This window comes from Dermacentor variabilis, chromosome 2, assembly GCF_050947875.1.
Source record: "Dermacentor variabilis isolate Ectoservices chromosome 2, ASM5094787v1, whole genome shotgun sequence".
Lineage (NCBI taxonomy): Eukaryota > Metazoa > Arthropoda > Arachnida > Ixodida > Ixodidae > Dermacentor > Dermacentor variabilis.
Genome location: NC_134569.1, coordinates 147,031,516 through 147,043,987, shown reverse-complemented (window position 1 = coordinate 147,043,987; position 12,472 = coordinate 147,031,516). Strand labels below are relative to the sequence as shown.

General features: G+C 43.8%; 1 protein-coding gene across 4 annotated transcripts in view; it reads left to right on the top strand.

Annotated features, from left to right (window-relative positions):
* LOC142572830 (calcitonin gene-related peptide type 1 receptor-like) overlaps positions 1–11,932 on the top strand; it is a 139,933-nt gene extending 128,001 nt beyond the window's left edge. The window contains exons 11-20 of one of the 4 annotated variants that reach the window (XM_075682213.1): positions 155–281; positions 395–548; positions 2,188–2,254; positions 2,586–2,652; positions 2,779–2,864; positions 5,738–5,870; positions 6,243–6,284; positions 6,859–6,948; positions 8,720–8,783; positions 11,407–11,932. In XM_075682213.1, the coding sequence (XP_075538328.1) occupies positions 155–281; positions 395–548; positions 2,188–2,254; positions 2,586–2,652; positions 2,779–2,864; positions 5,738–5,870; positions 6,243–6,284; positions 6,859–6,948; positions 8,720–8,783; positions 11,407–11,429 (853 nt within the window). In that variant the 3' untranslated portion in view covers positions 11,430–11,932. Of the gene's footprint in view, positions 1–154; positions 282–394; positions 549–2,187; positions 2,255–2,585; positions 2,653–2,778; positions 2,865–5,737; positions 5,871–6,242; positions 6,285–6,858; positions 6,949–8,719; positions 10,449–11,406 lie in introns of those variants that run through there. The other 3 variants (XM_075682214.1, XM_075682212.1, XM_075682211.1) reach the window with 3 other exon arrangements.
* Positions 11,933–12,472: the final 540 nt, after the last annotated feature.

Sequence of the window (12,472 nt, the reverse complement as noted above, 5' to 3'; positions counted from 1 at the left end):
TTCGTTTAGGGAAACTAGGCTAAATTGAACCGCCCAATACATTTATGTCTATTACGAGAGCTGTTTTTATTGTTTTGCCCGAAAGATAAAGCAGAATAATCCGCGTTGAATGCGTACATGATGTGTGCAGGTTCACAACAAACACTATTTGCAGGTCGCTTCGTTGTCGAAGGATCACAATCCACAAAAACTTGTTCACATCGTTCATTGTCAACAACCTGTGTTGGATACTGTGGTACATTCACATCATCGCACAGCCACACGTGATCGCAGAAAATCCGGTAAGCAGCAGAGGAAAGCGTTCCCTAGCGAGTAGTTTTACGTAATAATTCGGGAAGGCGGACTTTGCGCATGGTAGCGCAAAAATACGACCATGTTTTGTGTTTCACAACAGAACTGGTGCCAAGCGCTGCACGTGGTGACGCAGTACTTCCTGTTGTGCAACTACCTGTGGATGTTCTGCGAAGGCCTGTACCTGCACACGCTTTTAGTGCTCGCCTTCATCGCGGAGGACAAGATCCTCAAGTGGTTCCTGCTCATCGGCTGGGGTGCGTGTATGAACCGCGCATAGGCCTTGTTACAGGTTCTTTGAGCTCAGTTAGAAGGTATTTTCTAGCGTCGAGATGTTGTCTTGAAGAAATAGAAGATATTCTAGTATTAGCTGCATGTTTTCATTCCTCATTTCAGAAAACTATTTGGCATCGCTAAGTGTACGTTTAGGAAAGAGGGAGACAGAAAGGAAGAAATGGCAAGGCAGAGAGATAGTATAACAAGTTCGGAATATCCAGTTTGCTACTTCACACTGGGGAAAGGGAAAAAGTAGACGATAACACGTAAAGGACAAGAGAGAGAGAGAGATTACGGGCAACGTGCTCAAGGGAATCGCTATGTGATAAAGACGAAATTTTGTGGCGGAAGTTAGCAGAGCGTAAACCAGCAATACATGGTATAGCATTGTCAGAATGCCAACGCGAAAAGGCTTTAAGAGTGAGGAGAATGCAAAAGCGCTGAATTTTTTTTTTGCCTGAGCACACAGCTCGACTTCTGAGGTCTGGTTGGTGCCTAAGCCCGTGCGCAGGAGTACATAGCAGTGAATATTATATTGAAAGCTTCGTCAATGCAACATTCAAGATTTGCGCAGTTCACACGAAAAAAATGTACTCACGTCTGGCACTTTTGAGCAGGTGTATGTACGTCATAATTCAGTAACGAGAACTAGCGTTTGCTTCAATTACACCGCAGAATCAAGAAAAGAAGGATATCTAGCAGTTTGGTTATCTTTTCTGAATGTTTATTAACTACCTGTTTGGACACACACCTGAAGAGAGTCTCGTTAACTTTTCGGCATTTCAATCGCTTCACTGTATCTTCGTCCTAATAGAACACCGTCGCCAAGCGGCCCTGCTCTGTGGAAAACTGTACAAAGCGTGTCTTCGAAGCGTGTCACTTAAGGCATTCTCCGCTCGCGTAAGAAGCCGGGGACTTGCTCGAAGGGCCATCGTCATATTTCAACGACCTGTTTACAGGCCCCGCTCTCTTTCAGCGCCGTTTCATTTGGCTAAAAGATGCCTCTCTGTCAACTGTATCCCGTGTTCTGCTACAGCATATATTGTCTTTAGGAGGCGTTAGCTTATCGAGTGCCGTTCGAACTTGAGGCAGTCGAATTCGACGCGTCAGGATGTTTTGCGAAACTGCAGATGTCGTCACACCTGAGCCTGCCTCCTCACTGCATCCCACAGCGACCACACGTCCCCGCCTCACATGACGCTATGTTCTTTATATAAATAGCATACTGCCTTGCCTAACTTGCGCATGGCACACTTGGTATTCTTTGAAGGCAGCGAGCTCTAAATTTCGCATTGGTTTGCGAGAATCGTGCGCATTACGACATCGACTGAAAGAAACTCGCTAGTTAGTTATTGGCACTCTGAAAGTCTGTAGGCATTTCAGCACAACTTCACCCAGTCCTTATTGTCAAAATAGAATACACTTCTGCTTAAAATTCAGTAGTCTTTCATAATCTTTTTCTTTCCAGTGTTTGTCTACTATACTATATGAGAATAAAAAGAGTGCATGACAACGCTAAGATTCATGAAACACAACGCGGTCCGGGTACAATTCCAGGTGTTCTTTAAAGAGAAGTAAGAGACATGGGGCGACCACAAGTAATGTCTTGCTTTTTTACAGGGTTTCCTTTGCTTCCAATAATCGCCTACACCGTTCTGAGATCCTTGGATCCAGACGCGTCAAAAATGTAAGTGAATATTATTCATTTTCCTATTGTACAATTGAAAGGCTGCAGATTTCATTTGATATGCATCTGTTATGATATTAGAATAAGTATGACCCAGTCTGCAGTCTGCGTCAAACCCGGGCAGGTATGTTTATGTTTGACTAAAATCCCTGTCGATGGCAGTGGGTCTTGCAAAATAAAAGGTGAGCCATACTGACGCATCATTCAATCAGGGTCCAGGGTACGCTCAGGAAGTGAAGAGTCTCAGCCTAGGAAAATTTTAACTTAAATTGAACACTTTAGTCGCGGTTGGTGCGGTGAAAATTTTTGTTTTCCCTCTGTCTCTACACAGGTGCTGGGTCGAGCACGACGTCTGGTACACGTACATACTCAGTGTTCCTGTTTGCTTCTCTATACTGGTAAGCTTCACAGTTCCTTAGATAAGCTTGAGTATAGAGTGTGATACTAGGTTGATAAGAGACTTTGTTTTACAAAAGAAAAAAAAAGTATTCACATAACGACAACGTCTGTGCCGCCTTTTGCAGCTGAGCTTTGCATTCCTCGTCAACATTGTCAGGGTCCTGGTCACGAAGCTCCGAGCCGTGAATTCTCCTGACAATGAAAGCACAAGGTATAGATCCCTTTATTTTGTTAGCATTCTTAGGGCACTTCGCACACTTTCAGGGGACTAATTGTCTATTTATACATGTTTTTATTCTTGTCTCTAAACATTTTTCTTTCTTCCTGGGTAGCTGAGTAGTCCATCTTCGAATAAGTATTGAATCGGGCTGCTGTGATGATGGAGCAGGGTTAGAAACCAGCTGGAGGATCCACTTTGGGTCGATAAGTGTGTGGCAGTGTGAACTTATGTGCCGCTCTTCAACAAACCTCTTTGACGCCGACATTCATCGTTCCATATGCGGGACTGGGCAGGTAGCGCCATTCGATTAAACTCTTTGACGCCGACTAGGAGCGCTCGGTTTGGCCGACTCGGTTTGTGCTGCTCTTCAATGAACTGATTTGACGCAAACATGAGTCAGTTGGTCTGTGCCGGTAGGTGAGTGCCGCTCTTCAAGGAACGTCTCTGACGCCAACTTAGGTAACAATATATGTGACACTGGGGATATACCGCTCTACAATCACGACAAAGATCATCCAAATTTATGCGATGCTAGGTCGAATCAAGCACACATGTGTGTTACTCAAGGATAGCAACCCGAAACTTTAGGAAGCTGCTCCGCAAACGCACTGAGTATGTGCCGCTCTTCCATGAACATCTCGCCTACCTGGGTCACTTTACGCTAGCAATGTTCTTAACAGCAGATTCTAGGCAATGCTGATGCTGAACATATTAGCAGAGGTGGTTGGCCAATGAGAAGGAACCCTTAATAATAAAAAGCTCTGAAATCGAAGTCAAGATTTTTCTAGTATTCACTGAGAAAGCAGGTGATAATAGTGGTGTAAAAATGTTAAACTTAAGAAAGCTCATTTGTGGCATATTTTGAAAAGTGCTTTCGGAAATAGTAAATTTTAAAATGTATTGAAGAGCATTAAGTGGCCTCGGAAAATGTACACTGTCTTCGTGAAAGAAAGAAAAAATTATTCTGTAGATGTGCACGGAGATTTTCGACTTCCTTTGGGATAATTGCTGAAAGCCAAACCATATTGTAATAAACGAGAAGAAAGGGTATTAACCGAGGGACCCCCTTTCTTCTCGTTGCCGCAGGAAGGGAACGATCCCAGAACCTTCATGTGATCGTTCCCCTCCTGCGGCAAGTTGTTTTTTCATCCACTTTCATTTCCATTAATTTATCGTTTCTTCATTTCATTTATTAAAAACAAATAATGTCCCCTGTATTTTCCTTGGTGTCTTTGTTTGTTGGGCTTCTTATGCTAAGACCATATTGTAGTAGGTCTTTATATGCTTCGCAGATGTCACATACATGTCCTTCAGTGTAGGTGCTCACGATGGTTTCAGTAAGTCCAGAGATACCAGCTCTGCGAACTCGCCTCTGGCTGACAGCACTGCAACACTCCCTGGCAGCACTGACATTCACTGGCAGCACGACGAAACACGCTGCTCTTTCTTCAGGCAATATTTCTAGTACCATGATGTGTCGATAAATTTATAGAAGACATTTCGGATGCTTCTTGTCAATAGGTAGTTGAATGTTCGTGGGAGATACGCCACACGCTATATTCTAAAGCTACATTGCATTCTTTGTCAAGCGTGGCGAGAAATTTTATGTGCATGTGTTATGAAAAAAATGATCCTTGGTTATATGACGGCTTTCTGCACTCTCAATATTCTACAAAAGTATGGAAATGAGCTCGGAAGTTTTCCTAAAGGTGAAAAGCAGCTATGTTACGTGGCGTGGGATCTAAAGTGCGGCGCAAAGTAACAAAAAAAGCAAAGACTGAAGTTCGCTATGGATCATATGCTTTGCAATACTAAACAGGGAATACTTACCAAGTTCAAAGCGCAAGTTGAAAAAAAAACGTTTTGCTTGCGCGTTTCGGAGATGACCAAGGTAAAATTAGTTAACTACGACATGATGTAGTTGAGGTTGACAGAACTATGCAGGATACATTTGAGCGTCAGGTTGGGGAAATATGAAAAAAAAAGATTGCAATTCCGGGCCTTCACATGCACTTCAGTGAAAGTATGGCGACGATAGCAAAAAGTTGGCAGCAGTTGCTTCAATGCTGCATACTGCGGAATTCGAGGTTGATCAATTGTCCTTGAGGGGAAGCCTTAAATGAAAAAGAGATAACAATAAAGATGTGTGCGCAACCTATGCCTTCATCACGTCCGTATTCGGCAGCAGTGCCAACAGTTGACATTTGCTATGGCTGATAAGGGCCTGGTTTTGTTCTGCTCAGAAAAATTGCGTGAAAAACTTTGAACGATGGGGGAAGATGGCGCGAAGAAAAGATTGAGAGCCTCCAAGTTCTCGCATTCCTTGCCATGGTCAAGCAACAGCCCTTTGAAAGGCACTGATATACAAAAGAGCCTGTAAAGCAAGGGCAGCTAACGATTCAGGAACCAACACATCAGCATGGTATTAGCAGTTTTCAGTTGGCATCAACGAAATGGGCGCCGCTATCGCTGAGCTGCAGCGCCACCATTCTGACTTGAGCGCTAAGAAGAAACAGATGTGGTAGTAAAGAATTTTATTCTGCGGCGTTTTCGGTCATCAGAAGCCTCGTAAGTGCATTATTTCCTTAGAGGACGACTTCATCGTAAGATCAGGCACATTTTCCGCAGCAATACCACAAATCTAGAACTCTAGTGTCTTTCATAAAGCTAGGTGCGGTTCAAAAAAGTAGGGTGCAGCACAGGGTTGTAGTGTTGATGAAAAAGGGAGAGGGGGAGGGGATGGGAGAGGGGGATGGAGGCTGTGGTCAACAACACATGGTATTGCTTTGCACTGACACTGCGTGTCTGCTTCTTTATTGTTCGTATTCTTCACATGAACCCTTTCTGATCTGTTTTATTTTCAGAAAAGCTGTGCGAGCAACTGTGATCTTGCTTCCACTTCTGGGTTTGCACTACGTGTTGACTCCATTCAGACCAGACAAAGGCGCCATACTGCTCGCCTACGAGGTCATATCGGCGCTGGTCACATCATTACAGGTAGCAAACTGTCGTACTCTCTCAACTTTAACCTGCGGCGTTAGTTGCGCATGATTACTGCACAAAAAGAATACGTGTTTTCTGCTACTACAGCAAAAAAGTGTAACTCAAAACATGCTATTTCAGCTGGAGTATCATTTCTTTATCTGGTATTTCTTCTAGTGTATATCATGCTGTGCCAGTGTCATAATGAGTTAAGCGTGGAGTCACGAAGGCGCATCCTGACAGAGCTTGTCCATAATTTTCCTGATAGGTAGACATTTCTTTTGTTTAGATATTAGTGGAATAGTACAAACTGCACTGCTGGCAAAAAGATCAGTTTGAATGTTAAGCAAGCGATACGAGGAAAGTTTGATGTGTTATTTCTTCCAGGGTCTTTGCGTCGCACTTCTGTTTTGCTTCTTCAATGGAGAGGTGAGTGAAAAGGCATGTTCGTACACGCGCCAACCTTAAATAATTTTTGCTCCGACACTAGCGTGATATAGTAGAAAGAAGGCATACAACACATTTATACAGGTAGGATGAATGTGCTTGGTCCCAAGCAACTGGTTCTGTTTAATTTATGTCTTTTAAAGCTAAAAAAACGAGGCCCATGTCATTCAGTTGCCATAGAATAAAATATATATACGTGCAACGGGTCCTCCATTACTACCCAACACCTCCTCCTAAGCTGCCTATATACGTGTATATTAGAAAGCTATGAGATGCTACGCAAACGCTTGAATGGTGCACTATATATGTATACGAAATAGAAAAATACGTGTTATCTATTGTGCTATCTATAACGCCCGGCACTGCCCGCATCATATTTTACTGCGTGCCTTGATGCCTTAAGGCTTTTTTGATGGGTGTTGCGAATATTGCTTCCATCTCGTCTGGTCGCACATATCGAAATAAGCACCAGTCCTTCAAATCACACGCATAGTCAGAAAGTGTGATGTCTGCACCGACGAAGTTGATAACTGCGTGATTGAATATTTCTTTCCAGGTTTTGGGCGTTCTGCGGAAAATGTTGTCGCAAACGCCGTGGTTCAGAAACGAGGGTCGCCGGATGTCATACGCGAATACCAGCATCAGTGTAAGTCGCTTTAGGAAATCTCCGCAGAAGTATAAGTGCGTCAGTGTCATTTGAGACGAAGTGCGATGAGGACAGCGTTCTAATGGTGACTCTCTTTGTGTTCCACATGCCTCCCGAAAAGCTTCCACCTCTGTAAAAATAAATAATCAACAGGGCACGGCATTTTCGAACTCTGTCGCTCTATTTTCTGCATGAACGTTGACATTTCACCTATAAGCATCATATCGCATGGCTTCCGGCCTGATGAAGCGGAACGCCTGCTCGTACCTCCTCTTCCACCACGTCTTATCTCCCTCCACGGTGCTCTGAGCCGATTCCAAACAAACGAAAATATTAAAAAGTATGTACAGTGTCCTTGTGCTGCCTGTCGCGTTTTCTGTTGGCGCTGTGTTGTATCTGCTGTGTAAGTGGGCTTATGCGGCTCCAGCCATTGTATATTCGGCTCGCAGGGTATAATGTTGTGCGCGTAGGTTACTTCCGCACTAGAGTGCCTTTCTGATGCCACTGTACATGAGCATCCCAGCAGCACCATGACTAGTTCATGTAAAGCGCATACTCGGTAATATTTTTGTATTGCTTTTGGCCTCAGTCATTGTGTCCTAGCAGCGTGTCTGAATAAACCCACTCACGCATTCGGCACCTCCCATGGCCATCTTTTTGCACCCCACCTTCTTCCTTTGCTCATGCATTGCCCTATCGTATTTTGACGCATTGCGTGCTTGAGACAATGTGGAAACACTCGACTTTGTGCTTGAAGGGGATTTGCAACGCTTTTTAGCATAGTAAATAAGTGTGACTAGTCTGTAGACGACGATGCCTCCGGCTGATGAGAAAAATGTGTCAGTTCTGCTCAACAGACCACCTGCCCCCTTCTTAATTTTTTTTGGGAAGTTCCCGCCTCTTTTCGGATTAATCTAGCGCACCTATAAGGATGAATGTTATTGGTTTAACTTCATCAGGAGGCCACAATTAAGCAGTGAACTCGCCCTCCCCGCACCTCCCGAGCAAAAGCTGTCAAACCTCATCACCAGGTTAGCGTCGGACCCATCTGGTGACCGCGAGGGGTACCACTGCGCCGCTATAATAGTCTCACATTATGGCGGTTCGACCTGGTGATGCGAAGCCAAGATTCGCAAGCTAAGCCCAAAACAAAGCAAACTGTGGATGGAGCCTTGGTGTATATCGTTCACGGCTTCGGTCACCTAAAGAGCGACAAAAAAGAATTAAACACCTGCAAAGGCATGGCACCACGAGAGTTTCAGTGCCGATATCTTCTTTTATAGAAAGATATTCTGATTTTTTGCTGAAAAATAAACAAGCTATAAGACATGAAAAAGTTTTTCTTAATGCGTTGCTGGTCCCCTTTAAAAAGCGTAACTCAGAATAGAAGAATACATAGGATTGTTTTCTTTCAATTTTATTGCTGACTGCTTGTTCGGGGAAGATTGCCAATGCTTGTTTTGTTCGAACTTGTAAAAACTTGATCGAAGCGATGAAGCGACTTGCTCCTTTCGCGTCGAACATCCTTGGCTTTTTTATTCATTCGCGCTAGCACTGTATGGCAGACCTGTAGAAGTGCACCAGATTGAGGTTGTTCTTGAGCACAACGAAAAGCCGATGATTTTACAATTACATGTAAGCCGGCACAAGCTTTCTGCTTGTCACCAGCATGCATCGCATCTTGTTTGGCGGCTGTCGCATTGCTGTAGTAAAGGCGCCCTAACACGCCTTCTGTGACGATCCTTGCTTATGACAACCTTTCCTCTTACAGCCCCGTTATCACTGCTTGCACTCCAATTTTTCCTTACCCCGAGTTCAAGCCCCTTCCCACTCAAGTGAGGCGCATTTCCTTTCCGTAGTACCTATTACAGGGTGCACATTCAATGTTGTTAGAAGAGTGCGCTACGAATAGCTTTCTGTGCTGATTTTCTGGCTTGTTGACAGACGTAGTTGACACTGTGTCTTTGAGAAAGTTGCCTTGATGCCCCTGCCATTCCTGTGCTAAAAATTTGCACTTGAGAGCATAAAAGTGCCTAACCACCCGTTAACCTATTACGCGCCCGTAGCGTAGAAACGGCTTCAGTAAAGCTACGGACAAAACCTATAATATATATATTGAAATCATATTGATGTCAAAATTAAGTGAGGTCGCCTAGCATAACAAATGTTATTCAGTGTAGAGCCTCTAACTAAGGTTCAGTGGTATTTAATAAAGTGTTCACGTTTTGTGAACCCAACCTTTCTTGAACGTACTACCTCCCTTCACCCTCCCCCCTTCACATTCTGGTGGTCTTCGCGGCTACTGGTTTCCTTAACTCTAATCTTATTCTCAAATAATTGTGACAGATTTCAGAAAGTAAGCACGGCTGACCTCTACGAGGTAAACAATTTGCCATCGGATGCTTACTACTGCCGTACTCCATATATTTCATCTCTTCAATGTACCAGTAGAGTGCTCAGGGAAGGCATCTCTAACGTCACGTCATTTTTAGCTTCAATGTGGCAAGGGTTCAAGGCAACGTGTCCTTGTAGGTGTCGTGGACCCTCGTTAGCGCATATTCACAGAACAGAAACTTAATAAGTCTATGTAACTCGAACAGCCCAAGGGTCAGGAATAGCAACCGTAAGTTACGTGAAAGAGGTAGTAAAAACAATATATTTTTTGGCATAAACCTGCAGCGCTGACAAATTAACCGCACTGACGTTCGCATGGACAGCCGAGCCGACATGAAAGCTACCCTTAGCGATGCGTGTAATTGTTATAATATCGTTGAGCATGGATGAGTGTTGGATCAAATAACACGGGGGCTGTTTTTAGGGCGTTTCTTAGGGCGCGAAATATCTGACAAAAATCGCTACGTTATGCGAAGCTGTGCATAAATTAGGAACACAGAACAACTGGATATCATACTCAAAGCAGACATGGAAATTTTTCACGTACGCAGCTCCTTGAATACAAGTCAACCAGTCAAGCAGCAGTGCATCCGCTTGCAGGACATGAGAAGTGCCATTTGGATACAACATTGGTTTCGATCAAACGGAACGCAATTTAGAGATATAAGAAGATGCTATAACGAGGGTCTACAGCGTGTGCATGTGTTCTGTAAACACAGCGTACCAGTGTGATATATGTACAGGGTGTGTAGATTGTACTCCAGTTAACGAGCGTTCTGTTGTATATGAAAGTCATTGACATCGTCCTCGTTGCAGAATCCTACCACTGCAGTGTGCCAAATATCTAGATTAGTTGTGTTGTGTCGTAAACACCGTGTCACCGTGCGCGTTTCATTGTGAATCATAATAGCCGCCACTACTGGCTGTGTATCATCATGTACGAGTCGTACAACTTGGACCAATTGGTACCTGCGCAAGCAAAACGACATCACTGCGGAAAGTTGTGTACACTTCAAATAACACTGCTGCGTATCGGGTGTACGAGCACAACGCCAACAGGCCAATGTAGAAGCCTGAAATAAATTGATTGTTCGGAGTTGTCTGGAGTATTCGCTGTATGCTTACGCCTGTTGTCGGCCAAGTTTAATGAACTTGCGAGTGTGTGCCAACTTTTCTTAGAGTGTGTATACAAAGGCTACACAGTTCGAACTTCGCGAACGCCATTTGCATGGCTTGCATGTTGTCTTTACGCACGCAGCGCACGATAAAAGGCTCAAACTGAGTCGCATGTGGTCAGCATTACTTACATTGGTGTAATAATTTATGAAAACATTTTATGTTGCCTGTCTTGATCTGACACTAGGCTATACACGGTGAGGTAGCTATGAGTGTCAGTGCATCAATTGTAAAATGAATACCCGATTATGTGGACTGTAGCGGAAATAGGGCACGCCACACGAAGTGCCCTGTTTCCTGTTTTGCTGCATTCCTGAAAAAGAGGTTGGGGGGGGGGGGGGTGAGGAAGTGCGTAGGATGGCGAAATTTTATCATCTCACACTTCAGTCGACGTTAGCGCTTAGCACAGATTGCGCGATGCAATAATTACTAGCCCATCAGTTGGCCCTTTTGAAGTAATAAGTTTTTGTGAAAAACCAGCAGCAGGAAGTGTTTCTCACACCACTGTTAGAATTCTATACTTCCATTAAAATTGCAATAAAGAAGTGACGGATTCACTCACAGATTTTTCTAAATTGTTATTAAAGAAACTACGTAACCAAAGATAAGTGACGAGGCGTATGCGCTTTCGCAATAACGATCATTGTTTGCCCTAGCAGTGATCACTCACCTGAGTTCTTTGCTTCATCATAAATTACCACGTGACCTTCAAAGGTTAGTGATTAGACGACATGTAATCTGTAATTACACAGTGGAAATGCAGTCAGGCGTTTTTAGTCATCGAATCTCTCTCCACAGGGTCACGCAATAAAAAAAAATTGACTTTTGTTTTTGTCCCTTTTGGGCGGAACTAAAGCCCAGCTTACAGAGTAGCTATTTCTTTTACAGTTTCTGCCAAGACGCCCATCTGATGGTAGAAGTCCGTCTGTGTCGCCAAATCACCTGCAGCAGACCTTGGTGTGAAAGGAGCGAAATGCAGGGTACTGCGTAAAAAGAGTCACAATTCAAATATGGGCTGCATTCCTGTTTTCCTATATTCCTAAAAAGAGGCTAGGGGTGAGGAAGTGCGTAGCATGGCGAAATTTTATCATCTCACACTGCAGTCGACGTTCGCGCTTAGCACAGGCGCTCATATTCGCACAATCTGAAGGCGCTCGTCTCATCGGATAATCATCAACCCCAATGCGACCTCAGAATAAAGCGAGCTAGGGCTGCAAGCAACGGAAACAAGGTACTGAAAAGATTAACACGTTGCACCGTCCTTCCCAAACACCGTAACAGCATTTATGACGTACGGGTGCTTTGCCTGTAACGTGAACATGGTGCTTTCCATCATAAGTGCTACTTTTGTTTGTTTCGCCTCAATCGTCTTGTTTCATTTATTTATACAATAAATTGGAAGTATTGGCAAGAACTACGGTACTATGCCGCCATCTTTTTTTTTCGAGTTCCTTGTTATCAGCTAGAAATATTGCAACGATTCCCAAGTAACGCACAGTCGGTTTATCAAAAATTCTTGAGCCAGACTCATTGTTGCGCCTCTTTTTCCTTTTTTGCTACTGGGGTTTTTGGCTTCGTGTTTCAAAGAAGTCCCACTTCGTTTTAAAAAAGAACCAGCTATTTACATGCCCGTGCATTATTATTACAAATTGTGCTTAGACACCTTCGCGTTAAACGCCGTTGCAGTACCATTAGTTTCATTTCTCTTTTTTGATAGCACCCTTGTTTTTTAAACCCAAGTCTGACGGCGCAAAGCTGTGGAAGTTGTTGAATGACGCTGCTAGAATTACAACTGCGGAGCTATACGCTGAGAAATGATGACAATTGATATTGCGATATTATTCTTTATTATTGTTCTTTGTTCTTTGAAAAAAAAAAGCGCCACCGGCGTACAAGTTATCCCGAAAACTCAAGCGCCTGGCTCGCAGAGAATCCCTGTTCGGCAAGCTTTCGC